At 40.4% G+C, this 24,473-nt stretch overlaps 1 protein-coding gene across 1 annotated transcript in view; it reads left to right on the top strand.

The window, feature by feature from the left end:
- The window catches only part of adamts9.L (ADAM metallopeptidase with thrombospondin type 1 motif 9 L homeolog), a 185,082-nt gene that overhangs the window by 43,440 nt on the left and 117,169 nt on the right, over positions 1 to 24,473 (top strand). Inside the window, exons 4-11 of the mRNA XM_041590920.1 lie at positions 4,282 to 4,559; positions 7,173 to 7,256; positions 7,417 to 7,541; positions 9,628 to 9,668; positions 11,144 to 11,249; positions 12,384 to 12,530; positions 18,310 to 18,451; positions 21,263 to 21,370. Coding sequence (XP_041446854.1) covers positions 4,282 to 4,559; positions 7,173 to 7,256; positions 7,417 to 7,541; positions 9,628 to 9,668; positions 11,144 to 11,249; positions 12,384 to 12,530; positions 18,310 to 18,451; positions 21,263 to 21,370 — 1,031 coding nt within the window. The remainder of the gene's footprint in view (positions 1 to 4,281; positions 4,560 to 7,172; positions 7,257 to 7,416; positions 7,542 to 9,627; positions 9,669 to 11,143; positions 11,250 to 12,383; positions 12,531 to 18,309; positions 18,452 to 21,262; positions 21,371 to 24,473) is intronic.

Below are 24,473 nucleotides of genomic sequence, written 5' to 3' on the forward strand. Positions count from 1 at the left end.
TTATGATCACATCTGCTTCCAGTTTACAATGACATCACTTCCTGTTTCCAATGGTCAGCGGGTCCGGGTTGCAGATAAGGTACTTGCGGGTCAGGTTGGGTATCGGGTCCAAGCGGGTAAGAATGCGGGTTGCAGGTCCGGGTTGCGGATTGCAGGTTGCGGGTATGGGTCTGGTATGGGTTCCAAAAAATGGACCCGCGCAGGACTCTAATTAAAGGATCTTTCTGCTTTTAAAATATTTTGTCATCTACCAGTGAGCTGAGTTATACTCATGTATATTAGAAATCCATCTGGCTTAAAATACATATTAGTATTAGTATATTAGTGTGCTATAGATCAGGAGTGCCCATACTTTTCTAATGCAAGGTCTACTTTTATTGATGATGTCCCATTACGATCTACATCCATAAAAGCATTGTTAGCATTCTGTTCCATGGAAATATGACTTAAATGCTGATTGATGGGAAATTGTAAATTGCTATAATACACAAAAGCAACGAATATCTTGTAAATTATATCCTTATAAACAGTGACGAGTGATGTCATCAGTTATAAACGGTGATGTCATTTTTGTCACGACTCACTAAATATTGTGTATTATAATGGATAAAGTATCCCTTGTTTCTCATGACAGTATCCCTTTAAGGTTCCCTGGACATGTGTTTTTAAAAAGTGTAATTTGTAAGTATTGTGCACCAACATTTAACATAAAGACGTCCATTCAACTTTAAATTTCCACTCTATGCAAATTAACCTGAGTGCAAGATCCCTAGCGAAGTTTCGCTAGGCAGAAATAAACGCTAGCGCATCTTCACTATCAAGTGCTCGCATTGCCGATGTTACGCTACCGAAAAGTCGCCAGCGTTTTGTCCCCTCGACGAAACTCCGCATTGTAGTGAATTAGTTTGAGCAAATTTTCGAAGTGTTGCGATGGGTGCGAAATGGACGCTGGCGACTTTTTTGACAGTGGGAGCTTTGATCAATGAACTCTGCAGGACGGAGATTATTTAAAACCGGATGTTGCTTTGACGTTCCACAATTTATTGAGTGGGGAAGCGAGAGAGAAAGCTGAATAGACCCCCTGCCACCCCCAGTCGCCTCCCCCCATGATGCCCTTACACAAAGCACGAAGGGATCTCAGCGGGTCACAAACACTTTATATCAGTAAAGAATGTTCTCCCTGCACCACTGAACCCCATCAGTCCTGGGGTGCGACTTCTGATTTCCAAGAATCCTGACATATCCGTCATGTGCGTTTTTCTTTCACATCACTTCCAGGACCAAGATAAAATGAATAGCAGATCAAAAACAGCTTTAAGCCTAATGAATAAAGAAACTTTCCAAGATACACCAAACATTTTCAATGGTCTTAAAATTAGGTGTGAATGTAATTCCATTTAAAAGCAACATCTGCCTGTCACTTTCTGTTCTCCAGTTCTGACTCATGAAGCAATGTAGCACAGTGTATAGAGTAAGTTCTCCTCTAGGTTTGTTAAAGAAGGATTTTAGCTTGTGCAGGTATGGGACCTGTTATCCAGAATGCTCGGGACCTGGGGTTTTCCAGATAACGGATCTTTCCGTAATTTAGGTCTTCATGCCTTAAGTCTACTAGAAATTATTTTAAACATTAAATAACCCAATAGGCTGGTTTTGCTTTAAATAAGGATTAATTATATCTTAGTTGGGATCAAGTACAAGTTACTGTTTTATTATTACAGAGAAAAAGGAAATCATTTTTAAAAATTTGGATTATTTGGTTAAAATGGAGTCTATGGGAGACAGCCATTCCGTAATCCGGAGTTTTCTGGATATCGAGTTTCCGGATAAGGGATCCTATACCTGTAGTTTGAAGAAACTTTTCAATTGCCTTTCTCTTCTGCTTCTTTCATTTACATGGGGTCACTGGCACCTGCATCCAAACTAGTGTTCTTTAAGGCTATACTTTTAGGGGGTTATTTACTAAAATCTGAATTTATCTCATATTGTGTTAAAAAAAAAACACAACCAAACTTCCATGTCCAATTTAATTGGATAACGGAAAAACTTGATAAAATCGAGCGAAATCACGAAATCACAATTTTTCTGACTTTTTCCTGAATTGCTCAAATTTTTCAGGCTTTCCCTGAATCATTCAAATTTTTCAGGCTTTTTCCCAAAATGCTTGAATTTTTCGGGCCTTTTCCTGAATTGCTTGAATTTTTTCGGGCTCTTTCCTGAATCATTCAAATTTTTTAGGCTTTTTCCCGAATTGCTTGAATTTTTCTGGATTTTTTCCTGAATTGCTCAAATTCTTCGAGTTTTTGCCCGAAAATCAAACAAATTTCAAATTGACATAGGTGCCTCTCCATACAGGACCTCGACAGGTCTGAGATGGCGGATTTTTGGATTTGGGCTTTTTACAGAATCAGGTATAATACATTTTGAAAAGTTCAAGTTTTTTTTCCCTCTAAAAATTCAAGTTTCCTAGTAAAAACTTTTTTAGTTTTTAACATTTGGATTTTAATTAGGGATGCACTGAATCCAGGATTCGGCCTTTTTCAGCAGGATTTGGATTCGGCCGAATCCTTCTGCCCGGCGGAACCGAATCTGAATTGCATATGCAAATTAGGGGCGGGGAGGGAAATCACGTGACTTTTTGGCACAACACAAAGAAGTAAAAAATGCACATATGCAAATTAGGATTAGGGTTGGTATTCGGCTGAATCTTTCGCAAAGGAATCTGGGGTTCGGCCGATTCCAAAATAGTGGATTCGGTGCATCCCTAATTTTAATAAATAACCCCTCTATTGTTATTTTTATTTTTTAATACTTATCTGTTTATTGAGTCATCTCCTAATTATCTTCCAGTCTCTCATGCAAGCTACTGCCTGGTTGCTAGGGTATACTGGACCCTAGAAACAGATATTAGCTGAAATGCTGAACTGGAAAGCTGACGGACAAACAGAGGAAAAAGTCTTCATCATAATAAGCTTTAATAGTTAATTTAATGGGGAACTACTTCTTTAACAAGCTATCTTATGCTACAATGTCTCAGAAGCAACATTGCAGAAAACAATATTATATGCATAATTAAAGAAATGCAATTCAAACAAGATACATTCATTAATATTTTTGAATGACTTTAAAGGGATTGTTCACCTTCGAGCTAACTCATGGGTAGATTTACTAAAGGGCGAAGTGGCTAACCCTAGCGACAATTCGCCAACGTTACTGCCCGCAGGAACATCGGAAATTTACTAATGGGCGCAGGCGCCAATTCGCTATCGAAAGAGACAGACGCTATCGGTCATTCTCGCTCTATCGGCAGACGACAATTCGCTCTGGCGAATGGGCACTACAACTTTAAATTTCCCGCCATAGATCTCTAGATCTCTAGCGCCTTTTCGCTAGGCAGAAATGAACGCTAGCGTATCTTCTATTTGAAATTCTTGCATTGCCGAAGTAACACTACCGAAAAGTCGCCAACATTCAACATCCGGGACGAAACTACGCATTTTAGTGAATTGGTATTGTCTGAGCAAATTTTCGCCTGGTGAAGTGTTGCGCTGGGTGCGAAGTGGACACTGGCGAGTTTTCGACCATTAGTAAATCTGCCCCTTAGTATGATGTAGAGAGGGATATTCTGAGACACTAGTTTTCATTTTTTATTATTTGTGGTTTTTGAGTTATTTAACTTTTTATTCAGCAGCTCTCCAGTTTGTAATTTCAGCAATCTGGTTGCTAGGATCTAAATGACCCTAGCAACCATACACTGATTTGAATAAGAGACTGGAATATGAATAGGAGAGGCCTGAATGGAAAGATACAGTAAGTAATAAAAAGTAACACAATACATTTGTATCCTTACAGAGCATTTGTTATTAGATGGGGTCAGTGACCCCCATTTGAAAACCAGAAAGAAAAATGAAAAAGGCAAATAATTAGAAAACTAAAAAAAAATCAATAAATTGAAAATTTGCTTAGAATTGGCCATTCTATAGCATAGTAAACGTTGAACAGTCCTCTAAAGCTATTTATGAATTGTCTGTGTTGCTTAAAAACAAAGTATGGAGGCAGGTCTGTAGCCGAGACTCCAGTTCCCACGTTGATTCCGTGGTTCTTCACTGGGCTGGTAACCAGCTGGATTTGGCAACATTGTTGCAACAGTCAGAACTGCTAGTGGCGAGATTATGAAGAGACAGAATAGCAATTACATTTACAAATAATGTTAAAAATGTGTAATTAATGTATAATGGGAAGTTCTTTGATTAACTTGACCTTGTTCTTTCATTGTCGCCCCAGAGCCAACGCACGGTTCAATTGCACACGCAGAGGAAATCGCCCGACTGGAATACAATGATTCGCTGTCGCATGTCGAGGCTCTGAATAAGGACCTGCTGGGAACCCAGGAGCCTCTCTTCAGTAAAACGCAAAACATCAACCGAACCCGAACCTTGAGAAGAACCAAGCGCTTCTTGTCTTATCCGCGGTACGTGGAAGTGATGGTGGTGGCAGACAACAAGATGGTTGAATATCACGGCGCTAATCTGCAGCATTACGTTCTGACTCTCATGTCCATAGTAAGTAAACATGCGACTCCCGACTCTCTCTGAGGACTCTGAGTGGAGACATTCAGTGCAAGATAGAGAGTCGTCTCACTGATGGATGGGTGGGAACAATGGGCAAGGACACGAAAAGCAAAACAGAACTTTTTATCCAGTACAAGGACCTCTTTAGGGCAGAGACACACATGGAGATTCGGAGAGATTTTAGTTGCCCGGTGACAAATCGCCTCTTCTTCGGTCGACTAATCTCCCTGAACTGCCTTCCTGACGGCTAGAATGCAAATCGCAGGGGGATGGCACTCGGAGGGCTTCCTTTTCCAAAGTTGCCTCACGAGGAAACTTTGGGCGACTTCGGAAAACGAAGTACTGCGAGTGCCATCCTGCCGGCGATTCAGATTCTAGCTGGCGGAAAGAGATTAGTCGCACGAAAAAGAGGCGACTAATCTCCCCGGATCTCCATGTATGTCTCTTCCCTTAAAGGCCTGCATTTTGTCAGGGACCCCTATTAGCACAAACTTGTATAGAATTGTCGTATCAGCCATAAATATCCAGGGCAGCAAGTCATGTTCACCCCAAACCTTAATTGAAGGGCTGCCACTAAAATCCAGAGACCAAACAGGCTCTCCTAGATTTTCCGGCTAGACCCATCCCCAAGCACTGCTGTCAGGCCCCCCAAAAAGGAACCACTGTCTTAAAGGAGAACTAAACCCTAAAAATGAATGTGGCTTAAAATGCCATATTTTATATAGTGAAGTTATTGCACGAGGCTAAAGTTTGAGCTTGTCAATAGCAGCAATGATCCAGGACTTCAAACTTGTCACAGGGGGTCACCATCTTGGAAAGTGTCTGTGACACTCACATGCTCAGTGGGCTCTGATTGGCTGTTGAGAAGCTAAGCTTAGGGCTCGTCACTAATTATCCAGCAGAAAACGAGCTTCCCTGGCTGTAATATAAGCTGATGCTACAGGTTTGCTGATTATTAAATTCTGATGCTAATTGCACTGGTTTCTGTGCTGCCATGTAGTAATTATGTGTATTAATTACTAATCAGCCTTATATTGTGACATTTCTATTCTATGTGTACTGTATATTGTGAGTGGGTCCCTAAGCTCAGTAAGTGACAGCAGCACAGAGCATGTGCAGTGAATCAGCAGAAAAGAAGATGGGGAGCTACTGGGGCATCTTTGGAGACACAGATCTTTACTGTTAAAGGGCTGTGGTTGTCTTGGGCTGGTACAGAAGCACAAAACATAATGTACAACATTTCTAGCGACTTCTTTAGTTCTCCTTTAAATTGTTACCTAGTTTGGTGATTAGTGATGGGCGAATTTGTCCCATTTCGCTTCGACGAAAAATTCGCAAACTCCCTGTGAAATTCACCAAACGGCGTAAATTCACGAAACACATTGAAGTCAATGGCCGTGAATTTTTGCTGCAGTTTCGTGTCACTATTTCCTATCCTTACACCCCAATTACATATAATCCCCTAACCCATTGCTTTTCTTCTTCTAAAGCAATTGCTCTCCATTTTTCACAATGTATGTCAAAACATATGTCACTCACAGAATGGCTAATTCTAAGCAACCTTCCAATTGGCCTTCATTTTTTTTATAGTTTTTTAATTATTTGCCTTTTTCTTCTGACTCTTTCCAATGGGGTCACTGACCCCATCTAAAAATCAAATGCTCTGTAAGGCTAAAAATGTATTGTTTTTGCTACCTTTTATTATTCATCTTTCTATTCAGGCCTCTCCTATTCATATTTCAGTCTCTTATTCAAATCAATGCATGGTTACTAGGGTCATTTGGAACCTAGCAACAAACTACTGAAATTGTAAACTGGAGAGCTGCTGAATTAAAAACTGCAAATAATAAAAACCATGCTTCCCAGCTATACATCCAATCCTCTGCTGCAGCTCTATAAAGCAATATCCTCCCTGGGCTTTACTTGCCCTTTAAAATGTTGCCATAGAAGGAAACGTGGAGCAACTGGAGACAATGGAGCCATTAGATTCTCATGAAGGACCATACATGTTGGACGGCACTTTATTTCACCTACAAAATTAATTGAAATTGTGTAACCCATGAAGGGCCATGGATTTATATAATCCCACGTCCATCATTTAGGTTTTCTGCATTTCCTGTGCACTAAATTGTGCCCTTATTAAACATATGAATATATTATTACTGGCCCTGTATTCTGTTCTATCTATTTCCCCCCTTTCTCATCTTCTATTCTGGGAGTTCTGGGACTGAATGTTCCAAACACCTCCATTATTGTTAAACTGTGACAGCTCGGTGGATTATGTTGGCTAAATATACATTTGTTACGGGTTTGAGCGAGTCCAGCTTTCTAAAATCGGCTGCATTCTTCCCGAGTCCAGTGCAGAACTTGTTCTAAGACTCCGGTGTCGGTCCATAAAACGGGGTGCCTAGGCTTGTAACAGGGAACAATGTCAATTAGAATTATCAAGTTGTCTATATTGTAGGGCTGGCACAGGGCACTTTCACAAATGTCTCAGGTTTACAGGTAAGGGCTATAGCACTTTCATAGACTTTGCCAACTAACGCGTATTGCTTCGTTGCTGTGCATTGATGAAAGGGTTAAACTTTTGTGTTTTTATTGCAGGTAGCCTCTATTTATAAGGATCCGAGCATCGGGAATTTAATTAATGTTGCCATAGTGAAATTAGCAGTGGTCCACGATGAACAGGTACACGACTTGCTTTTATCAGGGGTTTCAGTGTCAGGTCCATGTACCTGCAGTGAATGCTGGGAGTCGTAGTTTGCTGCAGCTGGACGGGCAGTGAGTTTAATGCCATTGCTATTGGGAATCATTGTATTACTCTGACTGTCTGTGTTTCTCTCGTTAGGAGGGCCCGGCCATCTCCTTTAATGCTCAAAGCACTTTGAAAAACTTTTGCTTATGGCAGCAATCCCAGAACAACCCAGATGACAATCATCCGTCGCACCATGATACGGCCGTGCTCATCACCAGGTGAGGGACTGACTTTTGGTTTGAATTTATCATATACTCACAGACAGGCAATAAGCTCAAGAGCAGTGGTTACTAACCCAGTTTTGTATCATTTCAGCTACACCCACAAACAATCATCCCTCAAATAGGGTTTTTATCCCGTGCAGATAGTGTTTGCTTACAGCCCCCCCAAATAAGTGGTGAATTATGTCTCACCCCCCCTAAACAGTGCATGCCGTTTGCACAACCTTTTAAAGAGATACACCTAAACATTGCATGCATCCAGCTCCAAACCTAAACATTGCATGCATCCAGCCCCAAACCCCAAATATTGCATGCATCCAGCCCCACACTTAAACATTGCATGCATCCAGCCCCACACCCCAAATATTGCATGCATCCAGCCCCACACTTAAACATTGCATGCATCCAACCCCAAATATTGCATGCATCCAGCCCCACACCTAAACATTGCATGCATCCAGTCCCACACTTAAACATTGCATGCATCCAGCCCCACACTAAAACATTGCATGCATCCAGCCCCACACCCCAAACATTGCATGCATCCAGCCCCACACTGAAACATTGCATGCATCCAGCTCCACACCCCAAACATTGCATGCATCCAGCCCCACACCCCAAACATTGCATGCATCCAGACCCACACCCCAAACATTGCATGCATCCAGCCCCACACTGAAACATTGCATGCATCCAGCCCCACACCCCAAACATTGCAACTTTAAAAGACACATTTCCAGATAATAAATAAGAAATATGGCTTTTCTAGTGCAGAGAGCAAAATTGCTGTCTCTGCACTAGCGATGCGCCCTCTTGAACGTGTCAAAGGTAAGAGCTGTGGGAATAGGGGAGGGTGGCATCTCAGTGGCAGCCATAGGCTGGTTTAGGGGCAAGAATTGCCCCTGCATCCAGCCCCACCCCCTAAACTTTGCAGGCATTCAGTCCCACCCCTAAACATTGCATGCATCTAGTCCCACCCCTAAATATTGCATGCACCCAACTCCGCCCCTAAACATTGCATGAATCCAGCCCTACCCCTCAAACCCTGCATTTGTTCAGCCATTTGTCAGAGCTGTTGTTAAGTGATGTGCATGTCGGACAAATGGACCTGCATCCAACCCTAAGCTGAGCCTTTTCAAACCCTACCTGCCATCGTCACTCTATTTATAGACCTGTCTATCGCTGACATCTTGAAAGGGGGCGGGCTGGGGCAGGTGCATGCCTATAAATAGAGGTTGCAGGAGGCAGAAGCGGCACAGTAAGGTCGTGGGCAGGGAGAGTGGAAGGGAAAACTCAACCCAAACCCACCAGCGACCCGGCAATCTTGTGAACATCACGTCTATAGTTATTGTTAGTAAGTAGCAGGAGTTTGTGACTATAGAATGCTAAAGCACAGAATATTGCCATTTATAGGAATTGTAGTGTTAAATGTTTTATTTGGTGATGGAAAAAATGTTCTACTTATACAGATGATGAAGTGAACACTGTTGAGTCTGATACATTCCCTCTGGCCGCCAGCTGCTTCATTTATAACCTCCTTTAATTTCATTTTAATGGAGTAAACGCTCCGGCATCTTATACATCCAGTCCAATGACCACAATCTGAAGCACACTTTCTACAACTGACAAATGATCATTTCATCCATTCCCAGCTGCATTTTCAACCATGCAGAAACAAATGCGATGCTTTTTCGTGTAACAAAGCGTCACGCGGGGCCTGCGACTTGCGTAAAACTTAACCGAATCCCACAACCCCAGAGAACAGAATTGTGGGTGGGGGGCACAAACAGTGACTTTTCTGTATTCTTTGAAGTCACACAATTATCCTTCTCGGCTGTAAAGTCTTGCCCAAAACAATTGTTCATTTGAAAAATTCTGTTTGTGCCGAGCGGAATGCCATATGTTCATGCGGCGTTAACTTAAATGAGAAAAGCAGAACACAGTGTTTTTCTTAAAAAAAACATTGAAATGATTAAAGTCACATTTTAATTGTATTTTTTTCATTGCTGGATATGTTGCCTGTGATGAGGTGCTTGCACCTTGGCTTCCCATGGAACTACATTGCCTTTGTTTTTCTTTTCAGACAGGATATTTGTAGGGCGCAAGAAAAATGCGATACTTTGGGTAAGTTTCGATTTTTTTTTTCTGCTGTCATTATACAATGACTGGGTCATGCAACATACCAGAGGGACAGGAGGTGGGTGGCACATGGGTGCCTCTGGCACATCATTCAGATCATATAAGCCAGCAGTACAAGGAGACACAAGGCCCTGGATGCACTTGCAGTTTTGCAACCCTGGGTGCTCCTGCCCTTGCACCTACCCCTTTCCCTATTTCTAACTGTGGCTTCACAGGCAAAACAGTAGTTCCAGTTAGACATACCCCAAATACTAAATCTTTTGGAAAAGATTTGTGCCAATACTAAATCAAATCTGAACCCTAATTTATGTGCAAAGTGCAAAGTTGTTGCATTTAGATTTCAGAGCCAAATGAGGACCAAATAAAGAGCTATTTCAACATATATTGGTAAAAGTAGACAACCTCTGCAAATGTTGGGGTTCCCTAAAATGTGCTGTGGGGTCCACTATCCTCTAGTTACGCCACTTTCTGTCAAGTCACATTACTTTAAAGGGATTCTGTCATGATATTTATGATGTAATTTTTATTTCTAAATGACACTGTTTACACTGCAAATAATTCACTCTACAATAGAAAATGTCATTCCTGGACCAGCAAGTGTATTTTTTAGTTGTAATATTGGGGTGTAGGTGCATCTCAGGTCATTTTGCCTGGTCATGTGCTTTCAGAAAGAGCCAGCACTTTAGGATGGAACTGCTTTCTGGCAGGCTGTTGTTTCTCCTTCTCAATGTAACTGAATGTATCTCAGTGGGACCTGGATTTTACTATTGAGAGCTGTTATTAGATCTACCAGGCAGCGGTTATCTTGTGTTAGGGAGCTGCTATCTGGTTACCTTCCCATTGTTCTGTTGTTAGGCTGCTGGGGGGGGGGAAGGGAAGAGGTAATATCACTACAACTCGCAGTAAAGAGTGACTGAAGTTTATCAGAGCACAAGTCACATGACTGGGGGCAGCTGGGAAACTGACAATATGTCTAGCCCCATGTCAGATTTCAAAATGTAATATAACAAAATCTGTTTGCTCTTTTGAAAAATGGATTTCAGTGCAGAAGTCTGCTGGAGTAGCACTATTACCTAATGCATTTTTTTTTTTTTAAAAAAACATATTTTTCCCATGACAGTATCCCTGGATTTGGGTTAATTTACAAATTGCAGGAAACAAAGTGCAAACTGCCATGTTGATTGCACACTTGCACCTACGGACGGCCCATAGCACATAGGACCCCCCCCATACCTATTCCATAAGTTGCACATTGTTCAGATACACAATTTAGGGAGTGCTTTGATGTAGGTTGCATTGGAGCCCTGTACTTACTGGGTGCAAGCCCACTAAAGGGGAACATTCCCACTCCACAAATAGAGTTTAATAAAGACAAATCAGTTGAGGGTATTGCAGGCTGAATTGTAGCACCGGCAGCTTTGTTGTCGTCTAACCTGAGCTTCTGTTGTGCTTTTCCGTAGGTCTGGCCGAACTTGGCACCGTGTGTGACCCCTACCGGAGCTGCTCAATAAGTGAAGACAACGGTCTAAGCACAGCCTTTACCATAGCACATGAGCTTGGACACGTGTATGTTTCATGTAAATATACATTCACAATATAACCCTTTGTCTACACTCATCAGCCAATCACTGCTTTCATTGGAACTACAGGTATGGGATCGGAAACCCGTTATCCAGAAAGCACCGAATTACAGGAAGGCCGCCTCCTGTAGACTCCATTTTATCCAAATAATCCACATGGTTAAAAATGATTTCTTTTTTCTGTGTAATAATAAAACAGTCGCTTTTACTTTGTCCCAACTAAGAAATAATTAATCCTTATTGGAAGCGAAACCAGCCTATTGGCTTTATTTAATGTTTATATGATTTTCTAGTAGACTTAAGGTATGAAGGTCCAAACGACAGAAAGATCCATTATCTGGAAAACCACAGGTCCCGAGCATTCTGGATAACAGGTCCCATACCTGTATATATATACATGCAACCCAAGGGTATTGTGCAAAGTGCAGATCACAGTGCTGCCATGTAGCAACTATGTAACAAAAAACAACTATGTAACATAACATATTATAATAGTAGCTGAGGTTAATAATATATTATTTAAACAACTGCCTGGTTGCTAGGCTAACTGGGACCCTAGCAACAAGAGAACTATAAAAAGTTTAAATTGGAGAGTGGTGACACAAAACTACCTAAAGTTAAATTGAAGGTAAACTCACCCGTTATACACAGTTTTATTGTTATAGGGGTGGTTCACCTTTAAATTAACTTTTAGTATGTTATAGAAAGGCTAATTCTAAGCAACATTTCAATTGGCCTTCATTTTTTTTTTTTTTAGTTTTTGAATTATTTGCCTTCTTCTGACTCTTTCCAGCTCTGTCAGGCTACAAATGTATTGTTATTGCTACTTTTTATTACTCATCTTTCTATCCAGGCCTCTCCTATTCATATTCCAGTCTCTTATTCAAATCAATGTATGGTTGCTAGGGGAATTTGGACCCTAGCAACCAGATAGCTGCTGAAATTGCAAACTGGAGAGCTGCTGAATAAAAAGCAAATAACTCAAAAATCACAAATAAATATAAATGAAAACCAATTGCAAATTGTCTCTCTACATCAACTAAAAGTTAATTTAAAGGTGAACAACCCCCTTTAATATGGAATACAGAGTTTAATTCCCAGGTGCCCCTCTTTTGCTTAGATTCAACATGCCGCACGATGACAGCAACAAATGCAAAGAGGAGAGCGGCAAAAGCCAGCAGCACGTTATGGCGCCGACCCTTAATTTTTATACCAATCCTTGGATGTGGTCAAAATGCAGCCGGAAATACGTCACACAGTTCCTCGAGTAAGTAAAGGGTTTGTGATGCAGACCTCACCTGTATAGGGGCATCTCAATATTGGGGTGTGTAAATCTGACTATTAAATCATAATTATCCTGAAACCTTTAATTGTTTCAGAAGTGGATTTTGGAGCCAGTTGAGGCCCATTGATCCATGAAGGGGGCTCCTAATTTGTTACTCTTGCAGTATAAAGACCCCTTAACTTTGGAACAATATAACAGGATGACTGGGGAACTGGCAGCTATGCTCTCAATCTCAGCGAAGCACCCCCGCTCCAGGTGTAGGATATATGCAAATCACAGAGAGAGCTGAGAGAAAGCAAACGAAGAGGCAGAACTTGCTGCTAAGTGCTCTTTATTGCACACAACATGTTTCGGGCCCAAAGCCCTTTATCAAGTGTACAAATCATTATGTGAACAGACTTTTTAAGGTGTAAAACAGGAAGTGAGATCATCAAACATCATATGTCAATCAAAAGTGGCATGGTATTCATGTCGTCATAATTTATGTTAATAAAAATATATAAAATACCTTTGTTATAGTTCAACCGTGATACAGTGCTTATGTCATCACAATACGTGCTCATAAAATCGATAAAATATAAAAATAGTACAAAAATAGTCCAAATGGTCTTTTGACTTCATTCCAAGGTTACGAAATTTATATAAGTATTGCACAAAGGTTGTATCTACATAGTGTTTCACTAAAGTGCTGGTATGCTAATGAACACAAAAGGAACTGCCCATTTCTAGGCCTACCACTAATACAACAAGATCACATGTCTATTTTACATAGAAGGATTACCCAATATTCTTACCACTAGTGTAACTATCTTGGGCTCAGTAATTCTGTTATCTGCAAGGAAAAATAGAATATAAGTTTTAAGGGAGAATACATTACAAATGTATCCAAAAAGGACGTCTCAATGGGCTGTAAAAAAGTTAAAAAGTTATCAGTCATCGTATACACAAAATAGAGATAAGGGATGTTACAATGTAGTTATAAGAAACATTTGACACTCCAGCTATCATTCATGCCTTTTGGATAGAGAGTATCCAGTTTTTTAATTCCAGTATGCCTCCCTCTGTGACAATTTTTTCCTCTGATTGCCTCCTCTTTGCATTGGGTTAACAACTTCAAGTATAGCCCATCTTAGCTGGGACTGATTATGGTTGGCAGTATTAAAATGTCTAGATACTGTTGTGTCGGTGGCTGCTCCTTTTTTAAAATTCCTTATATTCCCTTATGTTCCTTTATGCGTGTCTTAACTGCTCTTATGGTTTGACCAATGTATGCAAGCCCACAGGGACATTTTAGCATATAGATCACATAGCTTGTGTCACATGTGGCAAAGTGATTTAGCTTAACAGGAGTGCCGTTTGCTGGATGTCGCAAGGTTTCTCCTTTAATGATAGCGGAGCAACAATTGCAATTTAGACAGGCAAATGTTCCCACTTTAGGCTGACCCAGAAACCTCTGGGTACCCAGTATACGGGGCGGGTTAACTTCCGATGGGCATAATATATCTCGAAGACACCTTCCTTTGTTGTAGCTAAATATTGGGGGTTTTGTCAGGGAACTCCTTAATGTTTTTCCTGTAATACCAATGGCCAGTATTTGTGGATTATACGTTCTATATCTTTGCTTTTGGTACTGTATTGGCTTACAAATGGGAAGACATCCCTTCTGTCTCTAACTTTATATGTAAGAAGTTCTTTCCTAGGTATTGTGCCTACTTCCCTGGCGCAGTTCTCAATATTTTTAGGTTTATAACCACGTTCAATAAATCTATGTTTAAGAGTATTTACTGCAAGGGAATAGTTGGTCTCTTCAGAAGTGATCCTACGTGCCCTTATAAACTGGCCCTTAGGGATTGCTCTCATTACTTTAGGGGCATGGAAACTAGAAGCATGTAAGATATTATTTTTCTCAGTGGGTTTACGGTACAGATTTGTACTGATGTTACCCTCATTTACAGTTATGGTAACATCAAGGAAGTTAATGCTCTGCCCCCCCTGCTCAGTGGTGAATTTTATGGTAGGGTGTGCCTCATTTGCTTTGTTATTTTAGATTCTCTGGGGAATTCTATTGGCAAAGACAGGGGACGTCGATGGGTGCAGCCGTCGCTCCATCATTTGCCAATATTTTTGTCCACAGAATCGAGAAGCAATTATTCCTGACAGCACCATATCTAAAGTACATACTGGGATATTATAGATTTGTGGATGATATCCTCATATTGTGGGAAGGTTCAGACTCTGCCTTTATGGAAATGGTTAACAAAGCAAATGAGGCACACCCTACCATAAAATTCACCACTGAGCAGGGGGGGCAGAGCATTAACTTCCTTGATGTTACCATAACTGTAAATGAGGGTAACATCAGTACAAATCTGTACCGTAAACCCACTGAGAAAAATAATATCTTACATGCTTCTAGTTTCCATGCCCCTAAAGTAATGAGAGCAATCCCTAAGGGCCAGTTTATAAGGGCACGTAGGATCACTTCTGAAGAGACCAACTATTCCCTTGCAGTAAATACTCTTAAACATAGATTTATTGAACGTGGTTATAAACCTAAAAATATTGAGAACTGCGCCAGGGAAGTAGGCACAATACCTAGGAAAGAACTTCTTACATATAAAGTTAGAGACAGAAGGGATGTCTTCCCATTTGTAAGCCAATACAGTACCAAAAGCAAAGATATAGAACGTATAATCCACAAATACTGGCCATTGGTATTACAGGAAAAACATTAAGGAGTTCCCTGACAAAACCCCCAATATTAGCTACAACAAAGGAAGGTGTCTTCGAGATATATTATGCCCATCGGAAGTTAACCCGCCCCGTATACTGGGTACCCAGAGGTTTCTGGGTCAGCCTAAAGTGGGAACATTTGCCTGTCTAAATTGCAATTGTTGCTCCGCTATCATTAAAGGAGAAACCTTGCGACATCCAGCAAACGGCACTCCTGTTAAGCTAAATCACTTTGCCACATGTGACACAAGCTATGTGATCTATATGCTAAAATGTCCCTGTGGGCTTGCATACATTGGTCAAACCATAAGAGCAGTTAAGACACGCATAAAGGAACATAAAGGGAATATAAGGAATTTTAAAAAAGGAGCAGCCACCGACACAACAGTATCTAGACATTTTAATACTGCCAACCATAATCAGTCCCAGCTAAGATGGGCTATACTTGAAGTTGTTAACCCAATGCAAAGAGGAGGCAATCAGAGGAAAAAATTGTCACAGAGGGAGGCATACTGGATTAAAAAACTGGATACTCTCTATCCAAAAGGCATGAATGATAGCTGGAGTGTCAAATGTTTCTTATAACTACATTGTAACATCCCTTATCTCTATTTTGTGTATACGATGACTGATAACTTTTTAACTTTTTTACAGCCCATTGAGACGTCCTTTTTGATACATTTGTAATGTATTCTCCCTTAAAACTTATATTCTATTTTTCCTTGCAGATAACAGAATTACTGAGCCCAAGATAGTTACACTAGTGGTAAGAATATTGGGTAATCCTTCTATGTAAAATAGACATGTGATCTTGTTGTATTAGTGGTAGGCCTAGAAATGGGCAGTTCCTTTTGTGTTCATTAGCATACCAGCACTTTAGTGAAACACTATGTAGATACAACCTTTGTGCAATACTTATATAAATTTCGTAACCTTGGAATGAAGTCAAAAGACCATTTGGACTATTTTTGTACTATTTTTATATTTTATCGATTTTATGAGCACGTATTGTGATGACATAAGCACTGTATCACGGTTGAACTATAACAAAGGTATTTTATATATTTTTATTAACATAAATTATGACGACATGAATACCATGCCACTTTTGATTGACATATGATGTTTGATGATCTCACTTCCTGTTTTACACCTTAAAAAGTCTGTTCACATAATGATTTGTACACTTGATAAAGGGCTTTGGGCCCGAAACATGTTGTGTGCAATAAAGAGCACTTAGCAGCAAGTTCTGCCTCTTCGTTTGCTTTCTCTCAGCTCTCTCTGTGATTTGCCCTTAACTTTGGAGTGGTGCAAGGTCAAACTGTTATTAAAAAGGGGCACCTATAAGGCCCTGGGATGCTTTTAGTTGCTTTGAACTAATTTCTGTAATAGGAGCAGCAGCAAGTTGTGCATGATTTAAAGGAGAACTAAAACTTAACTAAAGAAGTAGCTAGAAATGTTGTCCATTATGTTTTATGTTTCTGTACCAGCCCAAGGCAACCACAGCCCTTTAGCAGTAAAGATCTGTGTCTCCAAAGATGCCCCAGTAGCTCCCCATCTTCTTTTCTGCTGATTCACTGCACATGCTCTGTGCTGCTGTCACTTACTGAGCTTAGGGAGCCACTCACAATATACAGTACACATACAATAGAAATGTCACAATATAAGGCTGATTAGTAATTAATACAGATAATTACTACATGGCAGCACAGAAACCAGTGCAATTAACATCAGAATTTAATAATCAGCAAACCTGTAGCATCAGCTTATATTACAGCCAGGGAAGCTCATTTTCTGCTGGATAATTAGTGACGAGCCCTAAGCTTAGCTTCTCAACAGCCAATCAGAGCCCACTGAGCATGTGAGTGTCACAGACACTTTCCAAGATGGTGACCCCCTGTGACAAGTTTGAAGTCCTGGATCATTGCTGCTATTGACAAGCTGACACTTTAGGCTGGTGCAATAAGTTCACTATATAAAATATGGCATTTTTAGCCACATTCATTTTTAGGGTTTAGTTCTCCTTTAAATGCATCATTATTTATATGGCCATGCTTGGGTGGGATAAGGGGGTCCATCTTGTCATTATTCCACTTAACTCAGTGATACTGATTTCTCTTGAATCGCGTTCCCACCAAGCTGGCAGTTCTCACTTTAAAACTTCTGTGTATAATTCACTTACAATTGCCCCAGGAATTAATACATTATATCAATGATTCCTTTGATACAAATTCCATGTCAGTAGGAAGAGTGTAACCAGGGAGACTGGTGGTCTCATGCTGCTCCTCTGTTTTCTAATTGGGAGATTTGACTTGGAACCGCATCAAGACGCGAGGGAGGAAATAAGGACAGAGAGATGTAAATTTTGAAAACTGTTTTTAGGAATCAGTATATCCACGTGTTAGTCTAATGGCCACTCAATCATTGTGATTTGTATCAAAATGTTTTGAAATCTCTGTTTATCCAATTCAGAGTATTAATCAGAGGAAATCAGAGCAGAGCAGGCAGTAACCCTTCCAACACTTTCCTCTTGTCTCTGTCCTTATATATAAGGTACCCATATAGTGCTACCAATCCCTATTTCTGTAGGGAAATGAGAGAGAGCAGACAGTAACCCTTCCAACACTTTCCTCTTGTCTCTATATATTAGGTACCTATCTAGTGCTACCAATCCCTATTTCTGTAGGGAAATTAGAGAGAGCAGACAGTAACCCTTCCAACACTTTCGTATTGTCTATATCCTTATATATTAGGTACATATCTAGTGCGACCAATCCCTAATTCTGTAGGGAAATAAGAGCAGACAGTAACCCTTCCAACACTTTCCTCTTGTCTCTGTCTCTATATATTAGGTACCTATCTAGTGCTACCAATCCCTATTTCTGTAGGGAAATGAGAGCAGAGCAGACAGTAACCCTTCCAACACTTTCCTCTTGTCTCTATCTTAATTGGTTACATTTAAAGTCTTTGTATGTCAAATGCAGATATTGAAGGAAAAGCCCATAGTAACACATATTCTCTGTCCTAGCACGGGGTACGGGGAGTGTCTGCTTGATGAGCCAGTCACCAGAACATACACATTGCCTCAACAGCTGCCGGGTGCTTTGTACAATGTCAATAAGCAATGTGAATTAATATTCGGACCAGGATCTCAGGTGTGCCCGTATATGGTATGTACCTTTGTATCATTTAAACATAACGATATTACATTATGATTATCCATTATCCAGAAACCCGTTATCCAGAAACCGCAGAATTACAAGAAGGTCATCTCCCATAGACTTTATTTTATCCAAATAATTAAACATTTTTTAGATGTATTTCCTTTTCCCCTGCGATTATAAAACAGTCGCTTGTACTTGATCACATATAAGATATAATTAATCCTTATTGAAGGCAAAATGATCCTATGTTTTATTATTTTTTTTAATACACTTAGGGTATGAAGATCCATATTATGGAGAGATCCCCAGGGTTAGGTACAGTTTTAGCCATATGGTATATTCATGGATTATAAGTTTTCACCTGTTAAAGTACCAGTAACATAATTTTTTTTAAAATTTATTTGTATAAATCGAAAAAAAAAACAACATTTAAAATCGCAAAGTTTTTATTAAGAAATAACTTACTGAATCTCCACTAAAACTCCTCTTCAGAAAGTGATTGGGCGATCCATTGTGTGGCGCTCGATTTCTCCTCCCTGCCTTCCTTATAGGCGATAGTCAGGGGCAGAGAAATCGAGCACCGCAAGATGGATCATCGCTGTGTCGCCTTTTCTGAAGAGGAGCGCAAGCGGAGTTTCGCTCATAATAAAGACTTTGCCGTTCTAAAGTTTAATTTGCGTTGGTGGTTTTTTTTCGATCTATACAAAAAAAAATTGTTACTGGTCCTTTAACTCTTGGTACAGGTATAGGATCCGTTATCCGGAAACCCATTACCCAGAAATCTCTGAATTACTGAAAGACTGTCTCTCCATTTTCTCCAAATAATCCAAATTTGTACAAATGATTTCCTTTTTCTCAGTAATAATAAAACCGTAGCTTGTACTTGATCCCAACTAAGATATAATTAATCCTTATTGGAAGCAAAACCAGCCTATTGGGTTTATTTAATGCTTAAATGCTTTTTAAGGTAGGAAGATCCAAATTACAAAACGATCCATTATCCAGAAAACCCCAAGTCCCGAGCATTCTGGATAACAGATTTTATGCATGTACAAGTGTATATAGTGAAAAGTTGATGCCTAGGGAAGTTGGTTGCATTTAAAGTGCTACTTTAATTTCATGTTAAAACGGGTGCCGTGCCTGGTTTTTGCACCTTCCCCTGCACCCTTATCCCTTATAACTATGTGCACTCAACATTAAACATGGGCTTTTTTTATTATTCTTTGACCACAGCAACATTTCTATTGAAGCAGGGGTTGCTCTTTATGGTGCTTTTAGCGGTTCACATGCAAATGCTAAACTGTGCCCAGGCCCGGACTGGCAATTTGTGGGTTCTGGCAAATGCCAGAGGGGCTGCTGTAAGGTCCCATAGACAGTCACTATTTAGTGGGCTGGTGGAGGACAATTCTGGACTTCTGTATACTTGGAATGACAGGACTTAGCAATGTGCCAATTTATTCGCCGGGCATGGGTTCGCGGTGAATTTCCGCATTTCGCCACCTGCAAATTTTAATTTGCCACCAGAAAAAATTGCTGCGTCACAAAAAGTCAGGCATGTAAAAATTGACGTGCGTTAAAAATAATTTTGACGCCCATAGGGGGTTATGTAAGTCAAGACACTAAGTTTGCCCAGGAGCAGAAATCCATAGCAACCAATCAGCAGGCAGCATTTACTGGTCACCTGTTTAAAAGCAAACATCTCATTGGTTTCTATGGGTTATTGCCCGTGGGCAAACTTAGTGCCTTTTATTAGATATGGCTTAAATGACTTTAATGCATTTGGACAAAAGTGTCGCGCTTGCACGTCAAAATTAAGTTTTGCAATTTTTTTGCCGTTCTGCAAATTTTTCGCCAATTTTTTTGGAGTTAGACAAATTTTTTGGCAAAGCGAAGAGAGACAGATTCACAGACAGACCAGGGCCTATTTTGACTCCCAGTCCAGACCTGACTGTGCCGTATCCTGAGGTCTCCCCAAGAAGAAGATGATTGGCCATTCCTCCAGTCCTAAGAGACTATTTGTTTCTCAGGGGTCCCTTGCTGTAGGAGACAGTCACGTGCAGCAAGGAGCACCCTTGACGGAGCCCACATGAAAGGGGACAGCTGAGGAAGCCCATTGTTGGCCTAAACAAAGGTGCCTGGATTCCTTTCTTCCTCTCCTTTTCTGCTCCCTCCTCACATGACTGACCCCAGAGTCGTCTGGATAATCCCTGAGCGTCTCGGTGACGCCGTAGGTGGTTTTATGAATTTCCAGGTGTAGTGGAAACAGGTGGATCTATGATTAATATCAGCCTCCATGTGCTTCTCTATAAGAAACATCTGCGGATCATATAGATAAATATGACTCTATATAAAGTGGAAGCGATCCGACCCTGTAATATACATTTCTCTTACAAGCAGACGGGTCCATTTATTTTTAGCAATAAAGTCTCTTCTAGGAACAGCTGTTATAGATATCTTGTGTATGAGGAGAGGAGACCTGGCATCGATCTGGCAACCCGTAATACTCAAATTAGTACTCTCATAAGATTTCATTCTTCACCAAGTCCAGCAAACAGACCCCACGCTTTCTACAGGATAGTAACCGTGTTTTTTTTTTATAAATACTTTCTGCTTCTGAAAAGTAATAATAAAAAGTGATTTACTTAAAGGGGAAGTAACCCCGAAACATTATCTTTTATTTTAGGTTTCTGGTGTAATAGCAAAATAAAGGGCCCTGCAAGAACCCTAGGAAATGTACAATCAGCACTGCTCTGTGCTACACATTAAGATGCCGGGCAATAACCATTTACTTTCTGCTTTTTTATTTGCAATTTGCAGCAAATGCAGTGCCGGCGACTGTGGTGCATCAGTAGTGATGGGCAGCACAAGGGCTGCCGGACCCAACACACGCCGTGGGCAGATGGCACTGAATGTGAGCCAGGAAAGGTCAGAGTCTTCCATTATTTCTCTTAATGTCCTCTTCCTTTTAATGTGTGAATCGTTCCATCATTCTTCATAAACCTTCCTTCTACAGTAGGGGGTACATTATCCCTCTATTATTACACGAGTGATACTCAGAGTTCCCTGTATAACTCAGCCTGCAGCCTTGTGCCTTTATATGGTCACAGAACAACATCTCAGTGACTTCTAATATCCTTATCATTTACAGTAGGGGGTACATTATCCCTTATAATACATGAGTGATACTCAGAGTTCCCTGTATAACTCAGCCTGCAGCCCTGTGCCTTTATATAGTCACAGAACAACCCCTCGGTGACTTCTAATATCCTTATCATTTACAGTAGGGGGTACATTATCCCTTATAATACATGAGTGATACTCAGAGTTCCCTGTATAACTCAGCCTGCAGCCTTGTGCCTTTATATGGTCACAGAGCAACCCCTCAGTGACTTCTAATATCCTTATCATTTACAGTAGGGGGTACATTATCCCTTATAATACATGAGTGATACTCAGAGTTCCCTGTATAACTCAGCCTGCAGCCTTGTGCCTTTATATGGTCACAGAACAACCCCTCAGTGACTTCTAATATCCTTATCATTTACAGTAGGGGGGTACATTATCCCTTATAATACATGAGTGATACTCAGAGTTCCCTGTATAACTCAGCCTGCAGCCTTGTGTCTTTATATGGTCACAGAACAACCCCTCAGTGACTTCTAATATCCTTATCATTTACAGTAGGGGGGTACATTATCCCTTATAATACATGAGTGATACTCAGAGTTCCCTGTATAACTCAGCCTGCAGCCTTGTGTCTTTATATGGTCACAGAACAACCCCTCAGTGACTTCTAATATCCTTATCATTTACAGTAGGGGGGTACATTATCCCTTATAATACATGAGTGATACTCAGAGTTCCCTGTATAACTCTCTAGGCGTAAATTTTTCTTAAAGATATTTGGGATTAGTTGTACTCATTTCTTTAGATATGTTACGTAAGATCCTTAATAAGCTTATTTATCTATAGAGTTTATGGTGGTAAAATGGTTTATTTGTGAGCTCCATCAACCTAATCCTGATGCAAAAACACAGTCTTCTGCAGTTGAGCATTGCCATTATGTTCTGGAACAAATCATTAGACCAAGGAAATCACTGATACATTCTCCCTTGAGCTAACAGTCCCCTGACACACACATGTTGCTGCTGTCCGTCTGGACCTCGCAGTATAAGTGCATTGTTCGCAGCAGTAAAAAAAAAGATATAATAAATCAATATCTCAGCAACCAGCAGGCTGAAAGGAGCAAAGTCTATTTATGAAACACATTTAGTGAATATCGCCTGCAGTGTGGTGGATTTGTTTCCCTTGAAGCTTAAGGCGGCCGGGACTGGAAGCAGCATTTCCTGATAAAGAATGTGGAGCAGAAGTAGAAAAAAAACCCCCTCCTTATCCTGGATGTAATTATTGCTATAAAATCTGAAATGGCTCTTGTTGATAAGGAAGGAATTCCATTCTCTCCCAGGAACAGAAATTCCATTCATGTCCCATGTGAGATGGGATTGAGTTACCCGCATTGTTGAGAGTTATTGTCTCCTCTTGACCCGCAGGTGGAACAAGCCTGATTAAAGAGGGTTCAAGTAGGGGAAAGGCAATAACCCTGCCTGGGTATAAGGTTTCATAAAACGATCTGCCCATAAAGAGCTCTGAGAATTGTCTGAGACATAGAACAGTCTGTGTTTGTGGCTTCATATCATCATATAATCGCTGCCCCCTTTTTATTATTATATAAAACTTTTCCTAGAATTTATATGACTTTTTAGGGGTTCAGTATGTTTCTATAGATCTGTTTTCTTTGCCTCAGCTTATCCTCCTTATCCCTCTCTCTGTTGTTTAATCAGCCACAGAAATTCCTAGCAGCAGCGCAGAAAGTCTTAAAAGGGCATGTAAAGGCAAACATATAAAATCCCATTTTTAGTTTCCTTAATGAAAAAGAAATCTCCTGTATTCTTCAATTAAAAAATGTGTACTGCTTCTATAAGAAAACTGAAATTCTCGTTTCTTTTACGGGTGTGGATAGGAATTGTCAGACAGTCCCTAACTGCTCTGCAGGGAAACAATCATACTTATGAACAGCAGGGGGAGCCCCCGCCATACTTCCCAGCCATGTAGAACTCAAGCAGCTTTGTGTGTTTCCCCGTAGAGCAGTCGGCGACTTTGTATAGGATTTTATTTTTGCCTTTACATCCACTTTACTGTTTCCAACTCCGGCTGCCAAGACAAAGATCAACTGGGATTCTATTTGGAGGATTATTTTGCTGCAGCCACTGGTTCTGCAGAGTTGGAGAAAGTTTGTATTAAACAATAGAAAAACTATAAAATCCACATTAGATTACATGACAACACAGGACCCAGTGCAGTCTGTATATTCTGATTAATAATCAGTCTTGCCACTGAGCACTGAGCATGTGCACAGTCTTGGTCTTGCAAAGATGTTTAAGAAAGTTACAAGATGGTGACCCCCTGTGGCCAATTTTGAAAGCATAAATCATTTGTTTGATTAGGCTTGTGGTGCAGTAAGTTCATGTTTATATTTAGTATACAAAATACAGCATTTCTAGCATTATTCTATTTGCTTCCCCTTTAATTATTCGTTCATATAAAGGGTAACAGATCCTATTTTGCCTTGTGGGGCACTGTCTCTGATCCGGAATCAATATGTAGATATAGGGCAGTGGCGTAATTAGATATTACTGGACCCCACAGCAAATTATTTTTCAGTCCCCAAAATGTCTACAAATTGACCCGTTTTACCAATATTTATTGAAATTGTATATGAATTAGAGCCTCATGCAGTCCCTATACCTCCTGCAGCCACAGGGTCTGCTTTGAGTGTATCTGTTTGGGCTTTTTGGGGCTAAACTCATTTTTTATTTTTTTTATTTTTTAAAAACTCAAATTTGTTGATATTTATTAAAGCCTGATGCCGCAAAAAAGGCCAAATCCGAAAACCCACTATCTCAGACCTGCCGAGGTTGTCTATAAGTCAATTGCAGAGGTCCCTTTAGTTTCTGTGGTCTGCGCTGGA

Source organism: Xenopus laevis, chromosome 4L, assembly GCF_017654675.1.
Source record: "Xenopus laevis strain J_2021 chromosome 4L, Xenopus_laevis_v10.1, whole genome shotgun sequence".
Classification (NCBI taxonomy): domain Eukaryota; kingdom Metazoa; phylum Chordata; class Amphibia; order Anura; family Pipidae; genus Xenopus; species Xenopus laevis.